This window comes from Scyliorhinus canicula, chromosome 15 (assembly GCF_902713615.1).
Source record: "Scyliorhinus canicula chromosome 15, sScyCan1.1, whole genome shotgun sequence".
In the NCBI taxonomy this organism is placed as follows: Eukaryota; Metazoa; Chordata; class Chondrichthyes; order Carcharhiniformes; family Scyliorhinidae; genus Scyliorhinus; species Scyliorhinus canicula.
Genome location: NC_052160.1, coordinates 128,070,434 through 128,094,537, shown reverse-complemented (window position 1 = coordinate 128,094,537; position 24,104 = coordinate 128,070,434). Strand labels below are relative to the sequence as shown.

The window sequence follows — 24,104 nt, the reverse complement described above, 5'->3', positions numbered from 1 at the left end:
ATCGCCACCCCTCGATTCTTCGCATCTAGCCCCGAGTGAAACACCTGTCCAACCCAGCCTCTTCTCAGCCTCACCTGATCCGCCACCTTAAGGTGCATCTCCTGGAGCATAGCCACGTCCGCTCCCAGCCCCTTCAAATGCGCCAAGACCCGGGAACCGCTTCACCGGTCCATTCAGCCCCCTCACGTTCCATGTGACCAGCCGAATTTGGGGGGGTCCTCCCCCTCCCTCTGCGCTGGTCAGCCATAGCTCTCCCTCGGCTCACCACGTGCCCGCAGAATCCCCCAGGCCCGTTCCCCACGGTGGCAGACCCCCCTCCCAACCCCCTCCACCCCCAGCAGTTCCCCTTCGGCCCCTCCAGCAGCAACCCGGTGCCCGCCCCTATTCCTCCCCCCAAGCTCCCCCACCACCCCCAAGCTAGGGCCCCCGCTAGCTACATAATCCCTTCCATCGTACTTCTGTAAATCAGCCGGCTCCTGCTGACCCCGGCTGCTTCCACCACCCCAACGTCCACCCCCGGTGCAACACAACCACCACTCCCCCCACCCAGTGCCGGTCCCGCCCACTGCACCTCCAGCGCGGGAAGAAAGCCCGCGCTTCCAACTCAGACCCCGCCCCCCCGACCCAACACGCGGGAAAAAGAAGGGCGCGTGACCCAGCGGGACCGCGAACAGCTCCCCAGCCCTCCACCAGTGAAAAACAAGAAAGCACCCGAATAAATAAATAACAGCCCCAAAAAGCGTAAAAGCAAAGAAGCAAAAAGGCATTACAAACACAACCAGAAAAACGAAAGGATACCCAGGAGGACAAGGCCTCCGGACTATGTACATCAGTCCCCAGCCTCCCAGTCCTCGGTTTGAGTCCAACTTCTCTGCCTGGACGAAGGCCCATGGATCCTCCGGGGAATCAAAGTAAAGCTGCCGATCTTTGTAAGTGACCCAGAGGCGAGCCGGCTGTAACAGGCCAAACTTCACCCCCTTCTTGTGGAGCGCTGCCTTTGTCCGATTAAAACCAGCCCTTCTCTTCGCCACCTCCGCACTCCAGTCCTGGTAGATCCTGATCGCCGCATTCTCCCATTTGCTACTCCTCTCCTTCTTCGCCCAACACAGCACACACTCACGGTCAACGAAGCGGTGAAAACGGACCAGCACCGCCCTAGGCAGCTCGTTCAGCTTGGGCTTCCTCAACAGCACTCGATGGGCACCCTCCAGCTCCAAGGGCCCCTGGAACGACCCCGCGCCCATTAACGAGTTCAGCATCACGGCCACGTAGGCCCCCAAGTGCGAACCTTCCAGCCCCTCTGGGAGGCCCAGGATCCGCAGGTTCTTCCGACGGGAGCGGTTCTCCATCTCCTCCATCCTCGCTAGCCATTTCTTGTGTAGCGCCTCGTGCGACTCCACCTTCACTGCCAGACCTAGGAGTTCGTCCTCGCTCTCCAAGGCCTTTTGCAGTAGCTCTTGGATCTCTGCACCCTGAGCCGACTGAGTCGCCATGAGCTTGTCCAGCGAGGCCTTAAACGGTTCCAGGATCTCAGCCTTCAGCTCTCTGAAGCAGCGCTGAAGCAGCTCCTGCTGCTCCTGCGCCCACTGCTGCCACGCTGCCGGTTCCCCGCCCGCCGCCATCTTGTTTCTCCTGCCTCGCACCTTTCTCTGCTCCAAAGCCAATTTTTTAACTGCTCCGCTCCTGGTCCAGTCCATCCACCGGCAGATAAGCGCAGTGGATGCGTTCCCACACCGGGAAAAGTCCAGCCAGCACCACTTCGGGCCCTTAAAAGAGCCCAAAAGACCGAAAATAGCGGGAGCTGCCGAACGTGCGGCTTAGCTCCGCATCACCGCAACCTGAAGTCCCCAACTGTGTTTCTATTGTGCCAGAGAGGGCAACGGCGTGAAGAATAAATAGGCCAGCAGAGGAATGCTGGGCGTTGCTTAGCAACTGGGGCCTTGTAAAGTAGAGAAGCTTTTAAGCTTTTGTTCAGCTAACTTACGTGCAGTTGGTGATAGGTAGTGAGAGAGAAGACAGCTTTTGCAGCTCTGGTAGAAGCAGTTGGTTTTAGAAGGCTGAAGAGAGAATACCTCCCTCAACTTTGCTAGAAGATGGAGTAATGGTTAAGAAAACAGATCGGAAGCCTAAGTCCAGTTAGTTAAGGAAACTAGTGAAATAAAGAGAAGTTTCCAAGAAGGAGTTAATGGAACAGACAAATCTAAGAACTAGAACAGTTTACTGTTCAGTAAAGTCACAGAGAGTTGAAAAGGCATTGGATTGTGGGAGGCCAGAAAGATATCTGTGGTAGTGCTAAAGTCTCCAAAAAATTACTACAGTTTGGGAGACATTATTTGAAATAATTGTGAAAATCAATGGCTGATTTTGATTTGATTTATTGTCACATGAACCAAAGTACAGTGAAAAGTATTTTTCTGCGGCCGAGGGAACGTACACAGTAAATACCTAGGAGACAAAAAGAATAATCAACAGAGAACATCGACAAATGGTCCATCGACAAACAGTGATTGGTTACAGTGCGGAACAAGGGGCCAAACAAAGCAAATACATGAGCAAGAGCAGCATAGGGCGTCGTGAATAGTGTTCTTACAGGGAACAGATCAGTCCGAGGGGGAGACGTTGAGGAGTCTTATAGCTGTGGGGAAGAAGCTGTTCCTATGTTGGACCTTGGAGTTTTGTGTAAGAGCCTTTATGACAAAGGAATCTTGAAGGGTATACGAATCATCTGGGGAATTTTAAGGCGAAAACCACAGACATTCATTGGCTTCAGAGAAGAGTGTGTCTTACCACAGTCATCTTGTGTGCTTATAAAGGACTCTGTGTTAATGAGACCATTGTACTTTAAGAAGTACTTGTAATCCGTGTTAATCTTAAAATCTGTGCGTATTTGTTAAGGTAAGGGGGGAAAGAAAAGAATATTATATCATTGCAATAATACAGTCTTAAAGGATAGGGATGATTAACTAACCCGTGGATTTTGCAGAATACGAGCTCTCCTTAAAAATACTCGGCTTAGTATAACTCGAGTCAGCCAGTAAGGCACCGACCAGAGAAGACCCAGTAGGGATATTTTGGGGCTGTATATAATAGTTAGTAAAATACAGTAAGTTTTTGTTCCGACCTACTCGGTGTGGACTGTTTGTTGTTCTTGCAAAAATCATAATCCAGTTTGTTCATATTTAATAACTTTTTTTCTTTTTATTAAAAATAATTTGTGGTCCGATGACTCTGTTCCCCCATGTTTTATAAAAGTCGTAAAGTTTCTGGGCGCGGCGTCCGCAGGATCGGCAGCATGGGCGATAAAAACCCTCGAGAATCGGGAAACGCGATTCTTGCTGGAGTGATCACGTTCCCCGATTTTCCCCTTGCCAGCGACGTCACAAGATTTACGCCCGCAAAGGACATGAACCTCATTTTAATGCATTTGCATTGCTTCAAATATTATTAGCGCCCCTCGCTGAGGTTTCCAACAGCTTTGGCCAGACGTGAGGCATTTGAGGGGATTCCTCCGGGGGCCCAGAGGTAATTATTGCCCCCTGGTGGTGGGGTGGAGGTGGCAGGGGCCGGGGGGGGGGTGACGGAGAGAGGGACATGCCCCATGGCACAGGTTGGACAATCCCAACCTGGCAGTTCTCGGCGGCAGTGTCCGGGACGGACCCCAGCGGGAGCTCCATTGGAGTGTGGGGCTGCATTGATGTGGGGTGTGGGTGGAGTTCTGGATTAGACCACGCTCACTCATTTTTCTTTGTTTACTGGTTCTGTGCAAGTGGAGATTTACACACCAGTTTTCTGTCTGAGCTTGACACAATCTTTGAGCCAGGGTTCCACTCTGGGATCTTCCTGTCCATCAACTGGGATTGTAACGCCAATCTCCTTGCAATGAAAGCCAACATGCCGTTTGTCTCCCTAATCGGCTGCAAAACTATATCCTAATCTTGTATGTTCCTTGTACGCATACCCCCACGTCCCTTGGAATATCAACATTTACAATTTTCACGCCTTTTAAAAAATGTCCTGCTTTTCTATTCTTACGACCAAAGTGAATAACCTCGCACATCCCTGAATGCTTGGGGTAAACGGATGTCCAATCATTCCAGAACTTTCCAGCTTGCAGCTTGGACTCCCGTGACCCCAAATTTCTCACAGTGGCTCCTGTTCCAAATTGTAACCTGTGTCGTCAGATAAGTAATGAGTGATCCATTTACCAGGCTCATCCGGGAGGATGTAAGATTCAGGGGTTCTCTCTGGCAGAGGTGGGGGAATATCTTCATCGGAACCTGAAAAACCAAATTGAAATGGAAAATTAATTTTAGTCACCACTTCATCAAAGGGTATTGGGGGGGTGGGGAGTATGGGCTCACCATAGGGGGAATGAGTGGCTGTAAGGAATGGATGGAGGAGAAAGCTTGGCATAGGGGGCATGAGGAGTAGTAGGGGGTGGGTGGAAGGGCAGAGCTTGGCGTAGGGGACATGAGGAGGACCTTTTGAGCTTATCTTTGAAAATGTCCCCTCATGCAGGCTCCTCAAAGAGGGGGTGAACCACAACTCTTTAAAATTCTGGCCAACTCCATGGAAATTGTGGAGGAGTAGGAGATGTCTGGGCAGTATTCCCCCCCCTCCCCCGTCCGGGTGGGAGAATCGCTGGGGCGCTGCGCGAATCACGCCACGCCGCCCCGACCCCTGCACGTAATTCTCCCGCCCCCCCCCCCCACAAAACCAGCCGCGTGTGAATCGCGCCGTGCCACTTGGAGAATCGCCGCAAATGGTGAGCGGCGATTCTCCAGCCCGGATGGGCCGAGCAGCCGCTCCGACACGACAGGATCCCGCCGGCGCCATCTACCCCTGGTCGCTGCTGGCGGGAACTCTGCGGGAACGCTTGGGGGGCGGCCTGTTGGGGGGGGGGGGTGGCTCCATCACTGGGGAGGGTGGCCTCCGAAGGGGTCTGGCCCGCGATCGGGGCCCACCAATCGGTAGGCCGGCCTCTCCCCCCCGGGCCTACATTCCGCTGCGGCCGGCCCCTAAACACCCACGCCATATTGCGTCGGGGCCGGCGCGCGTAAGAGGTTCTCCACGCGTGCGCAGGATGGCGCGGCCCAACTGCGCATGCGCAGGATTGAGCTGCCCCAACTGCGCATGCGTGGGTTGACACTGTGCACATTTGGCGCCGCTGTGGGGGGCCAGAATAGGACGTGCCCGGGCCCTGTTTGCGACGGCGCTTACGACGGCGTGAACACTTGGCCGCCGTATTGGAGAATCGCCCCCAAACTCTGCAATGGCGCCCGCCTGGATGGGAGTACCAGATGTGGACTTTTGACAGCAACCAGCCCACACCCTTTAAAGGCACCCCAAAAATCAGAGAGCCTGGGAATAGGAATCCCGGAATAGGGATCTGCTGCCATTTCTCATGGGCTCCTCAGTCACCCCAACTCAGTGAAAATCCGGGCCACAGTGTATAAGCAGTGTTTTAAAACCCTTTACAGTTTATTGCAAGGGCATTGACGTTTACGAACAAGGAAATCTTGTACAATTGTACAGGTCTTTGGTGTGACAATACCAGGAATAGTGCGTGTATTTTTGGTCTCCATAGTTGATCAAGAATACTGTATACATACTTTGGTGGCCCTGCAGTGAAGGTTTGTTCCTGGGGTGAGAGGGTTTACCTAGGATGAGAGGTTGTGGGTATTGGGCCTATGCTCTTTGGAGCTTAGAAGATTAACACTGTGAGGTTGTTTCCATTGACTGGGGAATCTAGAATCTGTGGACACAGTCTCAGGTTAAGAAATCAATTATTTGGCACTGTGAGGAGGAGAAATTTCTTCACACAAAGGGTTGTGAATCTTTAGAATTCTCCATCCAAGAGGCTTGCTGATGATCCATTCTTGATTACTTTCCAAGACTGAGGTAGACAGAGTTTCGATCTCTCAAGGGGTTAAGAGGAGCAGTGATACAGGGTGAGAGTAAGGTTTGAAACTCTTTTACACTTTGTTCAACAACAAGGACGTCTTGCTGCAGTATAGGGCTTTGGTGAATCCTGGAGCAGAGTGTGCAGTTTTCGTCTCCATAGTCAAGACCGAAGTGGACAGATTGTTGATCTCTTGGGGAGTCAAGAGGTATGGGGGCGGGCAGGAACATGCTGAGGTCACATTTCGGCCATGGCCGCATAGAATGGTGGAGCAGACTTGAGGGATCTCCTGCTCTTATTCCTTAGGAGCATTTGTGCACACACATGCATTACTTTAAAGCAGTGTGCCTTCTCCACCCATATCGTCCGCTTAACTGTTACACTACATTTGATAGCTCTATGAGGGCTGGTTTCTGTCCTTAAAATAGTATTTGTATATTCATTTCCAACCCTCCCCAGCACTCCAGCTTAGAGTTGGAGCTTCCTGTAGCTGCCAATTGGGTCACTCAAAGTAAATTCCTTCATTACAACGATTATTTCTTCTTCTTCTAGTAGCACCCTCGATTATTCGAGTGTTGCCAAACCATGGTTTATGCCGCGATTTAACTCTGGGAAACCCCAAGGCAACTTTAGCTGGAATGGGATTCACCCTCGTGCTGTTGGGACCATTTTGAATTACTACGCTAACCAAGAGTGACTACATTTCAAAAAAACCCTTCATTGTCTGTGAGATTGTGGAAGGCAGTATATGAATGTCAGTTATTTTCATATACTCATAGAATTGACAGTGCAAAGGAGGCCATTCAGCCCTTTGAGTCTGCGCCAGCCCTTAGAAAGCCCCTATTTAAGCCCACGCTTCCCTATCCCTGTAATCCAGTAACCCAACCTAAGCTTTTGGACACTAAGGGGCAATTTAGCATGGGCAATCCACCTAAACTGCACATTGTTGGACTGTGGAAGGAAACCAGAACACCTGGAGGTAACCCACGCCAACATGGGGAGAACGTGCAAACTCCACACAGACAGTCACCCAAGGCTGGAATTGAACCCGGGTCCCTGGAGCTTCTTTCATTTCTCGCTGTTTTGTTCAGTTGTACGAAGGTGTTGCCAGGGTGCAGAAGGAGAGGTCGGAGAAAGGGGTCGGGGTGTCAGCGAGGACTGGAGGCAGTAAGAGGGTGGAGTTGAGGAACCGAGCCCAAATCATTTACTCTGCTTCCTTCTCATTCATTCTCGGAATGCAGACTCCAGGCAACGTCTAGCTGCGCCATGAGAGGTTGTTGGTGGTGGTGAGTTGCCTTCTTGAGCCGAAAGACTTGCATTTGTATAGTGCCTTTTACAACCCTATTACCTCCCATAATGCTCTACAGCCAATTAAGTATATTTTTTGTACAATAACGAAGGAAATGTGGTAGCCAGTTTGCATACAGCAAACTCCCACGAATGGCAATGTGATTAAGGCCAGTAATCTAATTTAGTAACATTGGTCGTGAGTTAAATATTGGCCAGGACACTTGGGGAGAACTCCCTCGCCCTTCTTCAAAACAGTTAAATGAGATTCGTTTTAGCGTTTGCCTCAGAGGACAAACATTTGGTTCGAATTTATCAATGTCGCACTCCCTGAGAACTGCAAAGGAAGTGTCAGCCTAGATTAAACTTGCAAATCTCGCAACCAACACCTTTTGGATTCAGAAACGCGAGAGTGTTACCCAAAGCGGACAACTCTGTGATCTGCATGACGCAATTGCTCTCAGGGTATTGCAGTGGTTTGACAGATTGCCAGGCTGCTCCAGAGAGAACTGGAGAGTCAACAACTACCACAGACAGAGGTGGGTGAGGCGGCAGCCTTCCGTCCCTAAAGGATGCTGGTGAACACGTTGGGTATTTTTGGCAATCGAACGGCTTTATTTTTAACAATGCCAGATTTTTTTTTACTGGTAGTGTTAGGATTCAAACTTACTATTTTTCTTTGCTTCAGCAGCACTGTGCCGACGTTCTTCCTCCACTGGCTTGGCCAGGGTGGGTTTCATGTACATTGGGTTCGGTGGTAGCTCACTGTAATCGTTCTCAGATCGACAACCAGCGAGAATCAGATTGTCGAGGTGATGGCAGGGAGCATCCAGGCAGGAGAGGGCGCTGTTTTCCGCTGCTTGGAGCTGTGCTGAGTTTGGAGGTGAGAAATAGGGATCTTCAGTAAAATAAGTGGAGAGGAAGTGGGCAGGGGAACTGAGATGCATGAGGTCCTGATTGTCTGGGTCTTCGAGAATGTCGGTATGCTCTTTCTGAGCAGATCCCCAGTGACGGGTCCTTCCGACAGCTGGTAAGCTGTTTGATTTTGATGAAGAAGGTCCACTTGAAGAGGAACTCAGCAGGTCTTCCAAAGAAACAAAGAGGCTGCATTGGTTAACTTTAGACGACTCTGCGGAATGCTCAATGTCCTGACTCGTGGTAGAAAAAGGGTTTGACTTGGCCCTGGTTAAGCCGGTCTTGCTCGTAAACTCGTGCGCCTCTTGAGGCAGTCTTGCTGAGTTCTGGGGCACTTCACTCCACAGTGTCCCTTCAACGTTCAAGCTCAGCTGTCTCTCTGGAGAGTATCTTGTAATGCAGGAGGAGGGGTCCTGGGGTTCTGAGACATTTCCACACGTACTGGGTCTGTTGGTCCAATCTGTTATTAATTTGTAAGACGGCTCATGTCTGAGGGGGCAAAAACCAAATTCCTGGCGTTGATCTGAGGATTGCAAATCCGTAATCCCTTGTGTCATGAATCGCAAACTCCTTTCCTCTATTGGTGAACTGTAAAGGTAAGGACAATGTATTGAGTATAGTTGCACATGACTTTCAGCCAGCTGAAATAAACAACATTTCTGTGTCACATAATTTCGTTTCTTTCGCTCATTGAATTATTGTGACTTCTTTGGCTCAAGAATTACCTTCAAAATAACGTGGAGGCTAATGATGCTCACTCTCATTTATGTGGCAAAGTCACAGCAGCATCAGGTGAGAATGATTAAATGTGGAAACCCAAAAGTTGTTGCCCAGTTGCACTTTCAGATTCTCATGCGCATCATTGAATGCTTTGGAACATGACAAGATGATTGTAGGTTGTTAAACATGGCAAGCAGCTCAAATCTCACACTTTCTCTCCTTCCTGGGCCTCTCCAAATTCTGCACCCGTGCCACTGCTCTGAATCACCCCACCAAAGACCCTGGTGAGTGATCTACTTATTCATAGAATTTTACATCACAGAAGCTGGCCATTTGGCCCACTGTTCCTCTGCCAGTTGTTTGAAAGTATAATCCAACTAGATGTAATAGCTAAAACTGAATGCAGGGCCCTGGATGGGATTGGATGAAGGTTCTCTGCCAGCGTTCTCTGCTGTACATTCCAGCCCCCTCTCGAGTTTAAAGGCAATATTTCAATCACCTTTTTTGATTACGTTTTGCATCTGTGCGGCATTTTCTAGAGGCCCGTCTGAACACTGAATGGGTCATAGAACATAGAACATACAGTGCAGAAGTTGGCCATTCGGCCCATTGAGTCTGCATCGACCCATTTAAGCCCTCACTTCCACCCCATCCCCACAACCCAATAACCACTCCTAACCTCTTTGGACACTAAGGGCAATTTAGCATGGACAATCCACCTAACCTGCACGTCTTTGGACAGTGGGAGGAAGCCGGAGCACCCGGAGGAAACCCACGCAGACACAGGGAGAACATGCAGACTCCGCACAGAGAGTGACCCAGCAGGGAATCGAACCTGGGACCCTGGCGCTGTGAAGCCACAGTGCTCACGTGCTACCGTGCTGCAGGTGGGGCCAGATCAAAGTTGGGCCCCACCTGCCATTCAGCTCATTTGAAAACTAAAACATACTGACATGTAAAATTTTTCATCTTAAATTCACAACTGATCATAGAATCATAGAATTTACAGTGCAGAAGGAGGCCATTCGGCCCATCGAGTCTGCACCGGCTATTGGAAAGAGCATCGTACCCAAGCCCACACCTCTACCCTATCTCCATAACCCAGTAATCCCACCCAACACTAAGGGCAATTTTGGACACTAAGGGCAATTTAGCATAGCCAATCCATCTAACCTGCACATCTTTGCACTGTGGGAGGAAACCGGAGCACCCAGAGGAAACCCACGCACACACGGGGAGAACGTGCAGACTTCGCACAGACAGTGACCCAAGCCGGGAATCGAACCTGGGACCCTGGAGCCGTGAAGCAATTGTGCTAACCACTATGCTGCCGTGCTGCCCTTGAATTGGTGCAGTTAGCACTGTTGCCTCATGGCGCCGAGGACCTCAGTTCGATCCTAGCCCCAGGTCACTGTGCATGTGGAGTTTGTACATTCTCCCCGTGTCTGCGTGGGTCTTACCCCCACAACCCAAAGATGTGCAGAGTAGGTGGATTGGCCACGCTAAGTGCCCCTTAATTGGGAAAAATAATTGGATACTCAAAATTTATAAGAAAAATAGAAATAAAAATAAAATACACAACTGATCAAATGAAGTCAAAGCTTAACACTACTTCTTGATTCAAATGTTTTACTTTGGGTTTAAGCAAAGACCAGTTATAGCAATAGATTTTATACTTGGTTGACATCATTGTGCAATATTCAGAGTGTGACATACAGACAGCAGGAGGTCTCTTTGAGCCAGGGCATGTACATGCTGCAGTGTGGTCACAGCGGAATAAAATCACCCAAGGCAGAAAGCTTAACCCCAGAATAAACAGGCAGGAAATGATGTTCACCCATTTCAGCAGAAACTCACCAAACTGAGTTCCAGTCAGTATTCTCTACACTGTCCCCATCAAACACACCCAGGTCAGGTACAGCACGGGGTTAGATACACAGTAAAGCTCCCTCTACACTGTCCCCATTAAACACTCCCAGCACAGGTACAGCACGGGTGTAATGAACTCCAATTGGCTTTATTGGTTGGCCAATTGGAGTATGAGCTCCCTCAATGATAGCTCATTGAGGGGGCCCATATAATCACCTGTGTAGGCTTTGTGAGCAGTCTTAAGTTGACTGGACTGCTAGCAGCACTGTTTGTAGCTGCTCCTGTAATATCGTTATTGTAAATAAATATTGGTGTGGTGACGGAACTCCTGCCTCCCGTGGATTACTACAACGGGGTTAGATACAGAGTAAAGCTCCCTCTACACTGTCCCCATTAAACACTCCCAGGTCAGGTACAGCACGGGGTTAGATATACAGTAAAGCTCCCTCTACACTGTCCCCATTAAACACTCCCAGGTCAGGTACAGCACGGGGTTAGATATACAGTAAAGCTCCCGCTACACTGCCCCATCAAACACTCCCAGGACAGGTACAGCACGGGGTTAGATACAGAGTAAAGCTCCCTCTACACTGTCCCCATTAAACACTCCCAGGACAGGTACAGCATGAAATCAGCATGAATCATCTGAGGCATGACCCAAACAAACCTAGTGAGGACACTTTGTTAAACAGCTACATTCTCGGTCAATGCAGGTATTGTCTTTAAAATCTTAAGCATGGACTCAAAAAGTATATGAGGCCATGTTGAGCTGCTAGGAATAAGGTCAACCTCTCTGTGTTTCTAACGGTGAAGATATTTTATTCTCATTCAGAGGGCGCGATTCACCATCCGCGTTGTGCATAAACGGCAGCGGGGCACGGCAGGGCTGGTCAATGCCGGGAGATCACGGCTCGCCATGCCTCGCGGGATTGAATGTGATCTCACTCTGTGAATCCCACCCATTGTGGGTGGATCACATTTTAGCAAATCTGCATATTAGATTGAGACAGCTAATATCATTCTAATATGCACTCCCACGCCCCACACAAGGGATTGGGATCTAACCCCTTTTGCCATGGAGATCTTGGCCACGTGCTGCTCAGTGAATGAAATAGCACTTGTAGGGGTTTCCCAAGGGATTGGAGGCCCCCAGGTGCTTGCCCTCTGGGCAGTGTGGCACCTTGGCACTGCCAAGATGCCCAGGTAGTGCTGGCAGGGATGGTGCCAGGCTGGTTGTGCCAAGCTAGCATTTTCCCAAAATGGGGATTGGGCCCAGGAGCTCCTGTGTGTGTGTGGGGGGGGGGGGGGACAACTCCTGATCTCTCCTCCACTGAGGGGATCTGGCAAGCGGAGCTCCTTAATGCAGGAAATGGGCCTTGTCAGGGAGTTCCCCTCTGAGGCTCCAAATCTACCCGAATGGGAAGCGAGTGCTGTTCGATAGCGTGGGGTTTCCAAGCTCTCTGAGCACTGGGAAGCACCCGGCTAAAGGAGCTCATTCTGGGATTCTGTTCCCATTCGAGTAGATCATGCCAAGAGTCTAGATTTAGATTCAGGTCTCTGCGGTGAGGGGATGTGCCACTCGAGGTTGAACACTGCTTCCATCATCAAATTAGCTGGTGGTTGATGAATTGATTAGCATCGCTATAAAAATCTGCAAGATTGCTTTATTCATTTCTGTTGATAAGTCAGGACATCAGTTGCAAAGCTGACTTTAATGTTTATGTTCAATGCAGCAGAAAGCACTGAGCTTATCCAGGAACTAAACCGAGACCCTACCACATTATTGGTTAACTGGATTGAATCCACTTGATCAATGGGCAGTGTTTCCTGCTGTAACATGCAGTCGGAGTGTTGTCAGTAACACTGGTATTTGATCTAACTATGGACAGGTGTGCATGAAAGTTTAAGACAATCTAACACCATCAGTTAGCTACTGACCAACTTCCATGGCTAGTCACTGACTTCCTTCCTTCCATAGTAGTCACATATTGGCTTCCGTGCCTTGCTAGTGATTGAATTCTATGACTAATTATTGACTTGGTTCTGTCACTAGTTACAACAATTGGTAAAAATTGTGCCTTTAATATATTCAAATGTCTCAAGCTACCTCACAGGAACACTATCAAACAAAATTCGGTACACAAAATTTAAAAAAAGAGATATACTAAAGCTGGTGACCAAAAGCTTGATCAAAGAGGTAGGATATAAGAGGAGCAAAGACAATGGAGCTTTGTGTCTAAATTGAAGTCACAGCTGCCAAATGTGGGGTGAAGGGACTTGCGGAAGCACAACGTGGTGTTCTTTGTGTTCCTTATTTCAGCATGGGTGGCGTAGTGTCCACAAAGACCACAAAATAGCTTTAATTTAAACAAAGGTATGATTTTATTTACACTACTAAACTGGGATTCGACACATAGTCCTTAAGAATATGCAATTGATCAATAGCCACCTAACTACACTCATCTACTGCTAATCTCACTACGGGTATAAACTATAATCTAACTTTAGTTGCACTATCTGCTCTTCTGACTTTCACTAGCTAATTCCTGCGTACACTCCTCCCCTAAGTTCTAGCATCACTGCCTTATATAGTTGTAACTGTAGCTCCCTCTAGTGGCCACTCTCGACACTACATTAACCCGTGCAATGCTGATAGTTATGATAATGACACAGGCAAGATGCCAGAATCGGAGGAATGAACGTACTGCCCAGGTTCCTCTTCCTGTTTAGATCCATTCCGATCTATATCCCCAAGGCCTTTTTCAAAGCGCTGGACAAACTTATCATGGCGTTCGTATGGGAGGGGGGGGGGAGGGGGGGGGGGGGGGTAAAAATGCTAGGATCCCAAAGAAGGTCCTACAAAAAACAAAATCCAGGGGGGGGGGCTAGCCCTCCCGAATCTACAATTCTACAACTGGGCGGCAACAGCCGAGCGAGTAAGGGGATGGGTCCAGGAGCCAGAAGCCGAGTGGGTGCGTGCGAAGGAGGCCTCCTGCATGGGGACCTCCCTCCCGGCCCTCGCCACAGCAGCACTCCCATCCCCACCCAAAAAACACTCCAGCAGCCCAGTGGTGACAGCCACCCTCCAATCCTGGAACCAACTGCGGCAGCAATTTGGCCTGACCAAAATGTCGGACAAGGCTCCCATCTGCAACAACCATAGGTTCACACCAGCACTGACTGACGCCACCTTCAAAAGGTGGAGGCAGGACGGGGGGACACTGACAGTCAGGGACCTATACACGGACGACAGGATCGCAGCACTGGACGAACTGATAGAGAAATTTTGGCTAGCCGGGGGGAACGAGCTACGGTACCTGCAGCTCAAAACTTTCTTACGAAAGGAGACAAGGACGTACCCACAACCGCCACGACAGACACTACTGGAAGACCTACTGGACGCAAGTATCCTAGAGAAAGGGAACTGTAGCGACATGTATGACCGACTGGTAGAAAGGGACGACACCGTACTGGACGGGGTGGGGACTCTGGAGCGAAGCACTGCATAGGGTCAACTCCACCTCCACGTGCGCAAGGCTCAGCCTGACGCAACTAAAAGTGGTACATAGAGCCCACTTAACAAGAAACCGTATGAGTAGGTTCTTCCCGGAGGTGGAGGACAGATGTGAACGGTGCCAAAGAGGCCCGGCCAACCACGCCCACATGTTCTGGTCTTGCCCCAGACTTGTGGAGTACTGGACAGCCTTCTTCAAGGCTATGTCCAAAGTGGTGGGGGTGAGGGTGGAGCCATGCCCGATAGTGGCGGTCTTCGGGGTTTCAGACCAGCCAGATCTATTCCTGGGGAGCAGGGCGGATGCCCTTGCCTTTGCCTCCCTGATCGCCCGCCGTAGAATCCTGTTTGGCTGGTGGTCAGCAGCACCGCCCAGAGCTGCAGACTGGCTGTCCGACCTCTCGGAATCTCTCCAAATGGAGAAAATCAAATTCGCCATCCGAGGGTCAGACGACGGCTTCCACAGAACGTGGGAGCCATTCATGCAGTTGTTCTGGGACCTGATTGTGGCCAACGAACAAGAGGAAGAATAGTCGGGTGGCCAAGAATCAGGGGAAAATGTATGGGAATCGGGGAAGGTAGCCGGGGGGGGGGGGTGGAGGGCTACGGGTTCGTTATGGGGGTTTGTTCGCATGGTTTTACGCTTATTTCTTTTTCTTGTTAATTTATTGTTTTTGTATTGGAGGGGAGGGGTTACTGTGTCTCTCTGTTGTGATGAAATTTGTTGTTGAAAACTTGAATAAAAATTATTCCAAAAAAAAGGAAGGGAAAGCCGCAAGCGACAGTCTGATGGCAAGCTAAGGCCCAAAACCAAATTGTAAATAAATGCCTACAAACATGTGCCTCGGCCATATTGGGGAATGTAAAATATGTATGCCGGTTAAAGGGGGCGGCCACAGTTGTTATTATGAAGATGCTTACCTGTAAATATACATGTTAATTTTTGCGTGTTTTTTTTTCTTTTTTTTTCTAATAATTTGTAATTTGTTGGATATAAAATATGAAAACTCAATAAAAAACATTTCCAAAAAAAAAGAATCGGAGGAATGCCGAATTCCCGGGGTAACAGTAGGACTGGAACAGGTTGCAGAGATAGGGAAATAGTGACATATCACGGTAAGTTACAGGCGCACGATCCATATTATTGAGTTCCATGCTTGTTACCTGTGACGTGATGAGCCCGCTGAGAGAAGGATGGGGTTTGGTAGCTCCTGAGGTGTCTCTAATGCCATAGATGGCTCAGAAGCCTGTTAGAGCACAAATTCAAAATCAAACCGTTAGTGAACCCAGCTGCCTGGACATGACAGAACACAGGATTTGTCAAAACTCAAACGTGAGTGAAATCGATTCATGTCAGCCACGTGAATCAGGCTTGTAGTGAATCAGCAGCTGATTTTTTAACATGCTGGTCGCTATTTCACGTTGAGTTGCGAAATACTGGCAAAAATTTCAAAGTGACAGTGAGACTAGAAAATGAGTTTCCAAAAATAAAAGAAGGTACAGTTTGAAATATTATCCTGAGAAGCAAAGATCAGGCATGGTAAAACATCAGCTGACAACTCACTATGAGCTTGTTTAATTGGCAGGGCCCAATTTCACCCCCAAGAGATTCTGAAACCAATTGCAAGCAAAAGGCGACGCAGCAATGTCAGATTTCAGTTCGCGAATGCAGGTTATTTATAACTTCACAATTAAGGTTTGCGCATATAAAAACACAACTTGTGAGACACAATCACTGGGAGGCCATTACAGCCAATGGGCTTTGCTGTAGCAAATCGAATTTGGTAGCAGAAATTAGATTGGAGGGTGAAGATGAGTGAGAATTCACTGGATTACTGGGAGAAAGGAGAAAGCATTTTTCTGAAGCAAAAGTGGGGGAAGGGAGATCAAAGCAGCAGCACAAGTGGGAAAACAATGACTGATGCCGGTAGAGAATAATTTTCTGCCCACGAGAGAGAAATCAGCTACACACTCAAACACACACACATAATCACACTCAGGCACACTCACACTCAACACACACACATTTATGCACAATCACACTCACATTCACGTACACACACTCACACTTAATACACACAATCACACACACTGTCATGTGAGTGTTCCTTTAAGAAAGGTATGTTCTCTTACCATGCGATTTGTAGCACGACTTCAGTGATGTGATCTGTGGGACACAATCACGCACATGCACACACACTCACCACACACAGAATTACACTCTCACAAAATCATGCACAATCACACACACAAAATCATGCACACACACAATCGTGCACAATCACATACATATACACTCAACACACACTCAGCACACATATTCACATAAACACGTGCAATCACACACAATCACACACACACACACACTCAGACTCAACATACATGCACACACATGCAATCACGCACACACTCACCAAGCACACACAAAATCATGCACAATCACACACACAAACACACAAAATCATGCATAATCACACACACATTCAACACACAACACACACTCACACATGCACTCCCATAAACACACACACGCTCAACACACCCAATCACAAGCTCAACAAACATTTGCACACACACTCACATACACACACACGCTCAACACACTTTCAGATGAATACACACACAACCATATAAACACACACACACACTCAATCACACACTCACAATCATTCACACACTATTACACTCACAGACCCACATACTCAATACGCACTCACAATCACACACACACACAACCACATATCACACCGACATGCACACACACAAACACACACAGAATCGCACACACACACACGGTCTGAGCGTCAGACATACATTCTGACCTTCATGCACCCACAACCATCTATAACCTGAATTGAGTTGCATTGGGTCAGTACTTTCCTGTAAGCCATTTGCAGTTTTAGTCTCAATGTGACTTCCTGACTGAAACCACATCACTCAGCAGCCTCAGTAAGAAGCTGCTCTAAAACCGACCCACTCAATTCAGCATTAACTTTACTTATTTAAAGAGAAAACAGGTCAAACCTGAGGATTGTGTGTGCAGAACCTGGGTGTTGCACATGAGTAAAACTGAATTTCGATTTCATCTGCCTCACCTACTACTAGTCAGGAATGAAGGGCTGACGTTGCTCGTGTTAGACACACACGGCAGGTCTGTGAGTTTCCCGAAAACAGACAAGGTCACGGTTTTAGTTTGCTGACTACTTTCACATTCTGTTGTACAAATCCTAACACTCCTGGTGACTCTCAGGCCCACTTTGACCACTTCATTATCCTCCCTTGGTATCTTGATATGCAGAACCTGCGGAGCGAAGTGTTCCCGAGACTTCCAGCACCCCAAATTCTATTTTGATTTGTGGAAATCCCTATAAATTCAAATTCAAGGACTTTGTGGTAGATGTTCACGGTCCGAGAGGAACCAACGTTTCTTAAATTCTTTCAGGGATATGGGGGCTCCCGACATGTCCAGCAATTGTTGCCCATCCATAATTGCCCTTGAGAAGGGCCAACAAATTCTAACGTTGTATTCAGTGACATGCACAAAGAAGTGTCTTTCATTCTTGGTCCATCAGCAAGTCCAGCTGCCAGACAGAGCTTGCTGTGATGGAAAAGCAAAACGGAAGGAAAGAAGCAACAGAGAGAGTGAAAGGGAAAGAAAAGGAATGGGATGGGGAAAGGAAGTAAAATGGAAGAGAAAAAGAATGAGAGAAAGAAACAAAAATGAGATAGAAGCAGGAGGAGGTCGAGGAAGGAGAAAAGAGAAGCTGAGAAAGGAGAGAAAAAGGCAGAGAGTAAGAGAGAGAGAGAGGGGGAAAAAAAGGCAGAAAGAATGAAGGAAAGCGAAATAAGGAGAGAGAAGGAAATAATAATAGATACAAAATGGAGATTAATAGGAATAGATCTTGTTCGCTTTTGCAGGAAGAAGGGTAGCTGTGGTCAGGGCTCAGTGGCTTTATCTGGTTGACTCATGTGGAGGCAGATGTGAGCTTCATTCTGGTCCATCCATCCCACTGCCCAGCTGGAGTCCCAGAACTCTGTCTAACTGAAGTGACTGGCACAGTGAGGCATGGTGCCTCCTGAAAGAGAATCAGGCTTAGTGCTGCTTCACTACAGGGCTGTGGGTGAAGTGAAGGACTAACTGGATGAACACTGATGGTAAAGAAACCAACTTGATGCAATTAAACTGTGTCTGGAATATGAGTGATAGATAGATAGATTGATAGATAGATAGATAGAGTGACTGATAGATAGAGAGATAGTGATTGATAGACAGATAGAGAGATAGAGTGATAGATAGAGTGATAGAGTGATAGATCGAGTGATAGAGTGATAGATAGAGTGAGAGAGTGATTGATAGAGTGAGAGAGTGATTGATAGAGTGATTGATAGAGTGAGAAAGTGATAGAGTGATAGGGTGATTGATAGATAGATATATAGATAGAAAGAATATAGAAATCTGCACCGGCACTTGGAAAGAGCACCCTACTTAAGCCCAAGCCTCCACCCTATCCCCGTAACCCCACCTAACCATTTGGGCACTTATAAGGGCAATTTATCATGGCAAATCCACCTAACCTGCACATCTTTGGACTGAGTTTGGGGTACAGTACTGTAGTAGTTTGGGGTACAGTAGTGTAGGGGTTTTCAGGTACAGTAGTGTAGGGCCTTTGGGGTACAGTAGTGTAGGGGTTTGGGAGTACAGGAATCTAGGTGTTTGGGGTACAGTGATGTTGAGGTTTTGGGGTACAGCAGTGTATGGGCTTTGGGGGTACAGTGATATTGGAGTCTTGGGGGGTACAGCAGGGTAGGAATTTTGAGGTGCAGTAGTGTAGGTGTTTTGGGGTACAGTAGTGTTGGGCTTTACAGGTACAGTTGGCTAGGTGTTTGGGCTACAGTGATATTGAGGTTTTGGGGTACAGTAGTGTAGGGGCTTTGGTGTACAGTAGTGTTGGGGATTTGAGGTACAGTGATGTTGGGGTTTGGGAGTACACTAGTATAGGTGTTTTGGGGTACAGTAGTGTAGGGGCCCAGTCCATCATATAAACCTGCCTCCCATCCATTGACTCCATCTACGCCTCCCGCTGCCTGGGGAAAGTGGGCAGCATAATCAAAGACCCCTTCAACCTGGCTTACTCACTCTTCCAACTTCTTCCATCGGGCAGGAGATACAAAAGTCTGAGAACACGCACAAACAGACTCAAAACAGCTGTTATCAGACTGCTAAACGACCCTCTTATAGACTGACCTCATTAACACTACACCCCTATATGTTTCACACAATGCTGGTGTTATGTAGTTACATAATGTACCTTGTGTTGCCCTATTATGTATTTTCTTTTATTTCCTTTTCTTTTCATGTACTTAATGATCTGTTGAGCTGCTCGCAGAAAAATACTTGTCACTGTACCTCGGTACACGTGACAATAAACAGAATCTAGGGGTTTTGGGGTACAGTGATGTTCGGGTTTGGGGTACGGTGATGTTCGGGTTTGGGGTACAGTGATGTCAGGACTTTGTGGTACAGTGATGTTGGGGTTTGGGGTACAGTGATGTTGGGGTTTGGGGTACAGTGATGTTGGGGTTTGGGGTACAGTGATGTTGGGGTTTGGGGTACAGTGATGTTGGGGTTTGGGGTACAGTGATGTTGGGGTTTGGGGTACAGTGATGTTGGGGTTTGGGGTACAGTGATGTTGGGGTTTAGGGTACAGTGATGTTGGGGTTTGGGGTACAGTGATGTTGGGGTTTGCGGTACAGTGATGTTGGGGTTTTGGGGCACAGTGATGTTGGGGTTTGGGGTACAGTGATGTTGGGGTTTGGATACAGTGATGTTGGGGTTTGGGGTACAGTGATGTTGGGGTTTTGGGGTACAGTGATGTTGGGGTTTGGGGTACAGTGATATTGGGGTTTGGGGTACAGTGATGTTGGGGTTTGGGGTACAGTGATGTTGGGGTTTGGGGTACAGTGATGTTGGGGTTTGGGGTACAGTGATGTTGGGGTTTGCGGTACAGTGATGTTGAGGTTTGGGATACAGTGACGTTGGGGTTTTGGGGTACAGTGATGTTGGGGTTTTGGGGTACAGTGATGTTGGGGTTTGGGGTACAGTGATGTTGGGGTTTGGGTTTCAGTGATGTTGGGGTTTTGGGGTACAGTGATGTTGCGGTTTGGGGTACAGTGATGTTGGGGTTTTGGGGTACAGTTTTGTTGGGGTTTGGGGTACAGTGATGTTGGGGTTTGGGGTACAGTGATGTTGGGGTTTTGGGGTACAGTGATGTAGGAGTTTTGGGGTACAGCAGTGTAGGGTTTGGGGTACAATGGTGTAGGAGTTTTGGGGTACAGCAGTGTAGGGTTTTGGGTACAGTGGTGTAGGGGTTTTGGGGTACAGCAGTGTAGGGGATTAGGGGTACAGCGGTGTAAGGGTTTTGGGGTACAGCAGTGGAGGGGTTTTGAGGTACAGTGGTGTAGATGATTTGGGGTACAGCAGTGTAGGGGTTTGGGGTACAGTGGTGTAAATGATTTTGGGTACAGCAGTGTAGGGGTTTTAGGGGACAGCAGTGTAGGGGTTTAGGGGTACAGTGGTGTAGATGATTTGGGGTACAGCAGTGTAGGGGTTTTGGGGGACAGCGGAGTAGGGTTTCTGAGGTACAGTGGTGTAGATGATTTGGGGTACAGTAGTGTAGGGGTTTTAGGGTACAGCAGTGTAGGGGGTTTGGGGTACAGTGGTGTAGATGTTTTGGGGTACAGCAGTGCAGGGGTTTTGGGGTACAGCAGCGTAGGTGGTTTGGGGTACAGCAGTGTAGGGGTTTTGGGGTACATCAGTGTAGGGGGTTTGGGGTACAGCAGTGTAGGGTTTTGGGGTACAGCAGCGTAGGTGGTTTGGGGTACAGCGTTGTAGGGGTTTTTGGGATACAGCAGTGTAAGGGTTTGGGGTATAGCAGTGTAGGGGTTTTGGGGTATGCAGTGTAGGGGTTTTGGGGTACAGCAGTGTAAGGGTTTTGAGGTACAGCGGTGTAAGGTTTTGGGGTACAGCAGTGTAGGGGTTTAGGGGTACACCGGTGTAGGGGTTTTGGGGTACAGCAGTGTAAGGGTTTTGGGGTACAGCGGTGTAGGGATTTTGGGGTACAGCAGTGTAGGGGTTTGGGGGGACAGCAGTGTAGGGTTTTTGGGGTACAGCAGTGTAGGGGGTTTGGGGTACAGCAGTGTAGGGGGTTTGGGGTACAGCAGTGTAGGGGGTTTGGGGTACAGCAGTGTAGGGGTTTTGGGGTATAGCAGTGTAGGGGTTTTGGGGGACAGCATTGTAGGGGGTTAGGGGTACAGCAGTGTAGGGGGTTTGGGGTACAGCAGTGTAGGGGTTTTGGGGACAGCAGTGTAGGGGTTTTGGGGTACAGCAGTGTAGGGGTTTTGGGTACAGCAGTGTAGGGGTTTGGGGTACAGCAGTGTAGGGGTTTTGGGGTACAGCAGTGTATGGGTTTTGGGGTACAGCAGTGTAGGGGTGTTGGGGTACAGCAGTGTAGGGGTTTTGGGGGACAGCAGTGTAGGGGTTTTGGGGTACAGCAGTGTAGGGGTTTTGGGAGACAGCAGTGTAGGGGTTTGGGGTACAGCAGTGTAGGGGGTTTGGGGGTACAGCAGTGTAGGGGGTTTGGGGTACAGCAGTGTAGGGGCTTTGGGGTACAGCAGTGTAGGGGTTTTGGGGTATAGCAGTGTAGGGGCTTTGGGGTACAGCAGTGTAGGGGTTTTGAGGGACAGCAGTGTAGGGGTTTTGGGGTACAGCAGTGTAGGGGTTTTGGGGATTAGTGGTGTAGATGATTTAGGGTACAGCGGTTTTGGGGTTTTGGGGTACAGCAGTGTAGGGGTTTTGGGGTACACCGGTGTAGGGGTTTTGGGGTACAGCAGTGTAGGGATTTTGGGGTACAGCAGTGTAGGGGGTTTGGGGTATAGCTGTGTAGGGCTTTTGGGGTACAGCAGTGTAGGGGTTTTGGGGGACAGTAGTGTAGGGGTTTTGGGGAAAGCAGTGTAGGGGTTTTAGAGTACAGCAGTGTAGGGGATTTGGGGTACAGCAGTGTAGGGGTTTTGGGGTACAGCAGTGTAGGGGTTTGGGGTACAGATCTGTAGGGGTTTTGAGGTACAGTGGTGTAGATGATTTGGGGCACATTGGTGTAGATGATTTGGGGTACAGCGGTGTAGGGGTTTTGGGGTACTGCAGTGCAGGTGTTTTGAGGTACAGTGGTGTAGATGATTTGGGGTACAGCAGTGTAGGGGTTTGGGGTACAGTGGTGTAGATGATTTGGGATACAGCAGTGTAGAGGTTTTAGGGGACAGCGGAGTAGGAGTTTTGGGGTACAGCAGTGTCGGTGTTTTGAGGTACAGTGCTGTAGATGATTTGGGGTACAGCGGTGTAGGGGTTTTGGGGTACACCGGTTTTGGGGACAGCAGTGTAAGGGTTTTGGGGTACAGCGGTGTAGGGGTACAGCAGTGTAGGGGTTTTGGGGGACATCAGTGTAGGGTTTTTGGGGTACAGCAGTGTAGGGGGTTTGGGGTACATCAATTGAGGGGGTTTGGGGTACAGCAGTGTAGGGGGTTAGGGGTACAGCAGTGTAGGGGGTTTGGGGTACAGCAGTGTAGGGGGTTTGCGGTACAGCAGTGTAGGGGTTTTGGGGTATAGCAGTGTAGGGGTTTTGGGGGACAGCATTGTAGGGGGTTTGGGGTACAGCAGTGTAGGGGGTTTGGGGTACAGCAGTGTAGGGGTTTTGGGGACAGCAGTGTAGCGGTTTTGGGGTACAGCAGTTTAGGGGTTTTGGGGTACAGCAGTGAAGGGGTTTTGGGGATCAGTGGTGTAGATGATTTAGGGTACAGCGGTGTGGGGGTTTCGGGGATTAGTGGTGTAGATGATTTAGGGTACAGCAGTGTAGGGGGTTTGGGGTACAGCAGTGTAGGGGTTTTGGGGTATAGCAGTGTAGGGGGTTTGCGGTACAGCAGTGTAGGGGTTTTGGGGTACAGCAGTGTAGGGGTTTTGGGGTATAGCAGTGTAGGGGCTTTGGTGTACAGCCGTGTAGGGGTTTTGAGGGACAGCAGTGTAGGGGTTTTGGGGTACAGCAGTGTAGGGGTTTTGGGGATTAGTGGTGTAGATGACTTAGGGTACAGCGGTTTTGGGGTTTTGGGGTACAGCAGTGTAGGGGTTTTGGGGTACAGCAGTGTAGGGGGTTTGGGGTACAGCAGTGTAGGGGGTTTGGGGTACAGCAGTGTAGGGGTTTGGGGTACAGCAGTGTAGGGATTTTGGGGTACAGCAGTGTAGGGGGTTTGGGGTATAGCAGTGTAGGGGTTTTGGGGGACAGCAGTGTAGGGTGTTTGGGGTACAGCGGTGTAGGGGGTTTGGGGCACAGCAGTGTAGGGGGTTTGGGGTACAGCAGTGTAGAGGTTTTGGGGACAGCAGTGTAGCGGTTTTGGGGTACAGCAGTTTAGGGGTTTTGGGGTACAGCAGTGTAGGGGTTTTGGGGATCAGTGGTGTAGATGATTTAGGGTACAGCGGTGTGGGGGTTTTGGGGATTAGTGGTGTAGATGATTTAGGGTACAGCGGTGTTGGGGTTTTGGGGTACAGCAGTGTAGGGGGTTTGGGGTACAGCAGTGTAGGGGTTTTGGTGATTAGTGGTGTAGATGATTTAGGGTACAGCGGTGTAGGGAGTTTGGGGTACAGCAGTGTAGAGGGTTTGGGGTACAGCAGTGTAGGGGTTTTGGTGTACTGCAGGGTAGGGGTTTGGGGTACAGCAGTGTAGCGGGTTTGGGGTACACCGGTGTAGGGCTTTTGGGGAACAGCGGTGTTGGGGTTTTGGGTTACAGCAGTGTAGGGGGTTTGGGGTACAGCAGTGTAGGGGTTTTGGGGTACAGCAGTGTAGGGGTTTTGGGGGA

The 24,104-nt window shown here is 49.1% G+C and overlaps 1 protein-coding gene across 3 annotated transcripts in view; it reads right to left on the bottom strand.

Annotated features, from left to right (window-relative positions):
- The window catches only part of LOC119978842 (tyrosine-protein phosphatase non-receptor type 22-like), a 108,672-nt gene that overhangs the window by 22,494 nt on the left and 62,074 nt on the right, over window positions 1–24,104 (bottom strand). For 2 of the 3 annotated variants that reach the window (XM_038820728.1, XM_038820729.1), the window contains 3 exons: window positions 15,369–15,451; window positions 7,860–8,692; window positions 4,206–4,277 (listed from right to left, as the gene is read on the bottom strand). In XM_038820728.1, coding sequence (XP_038676656.1) covers window positions 4,206–4,277; window positions 7,860–8,692; window positions 15,369–15,451 — 988 coding nt within the window. Of the gene's footprint in view, window positions 1–2,360; window positions 2,446–4,205; window positions 4,278–7,859; window positions 8,693–15,368; window positions 15,452–24,104 lie in introns of those variants that run through there. The other variant, XM_038820730.1, reaches the window with a different exon arrangement.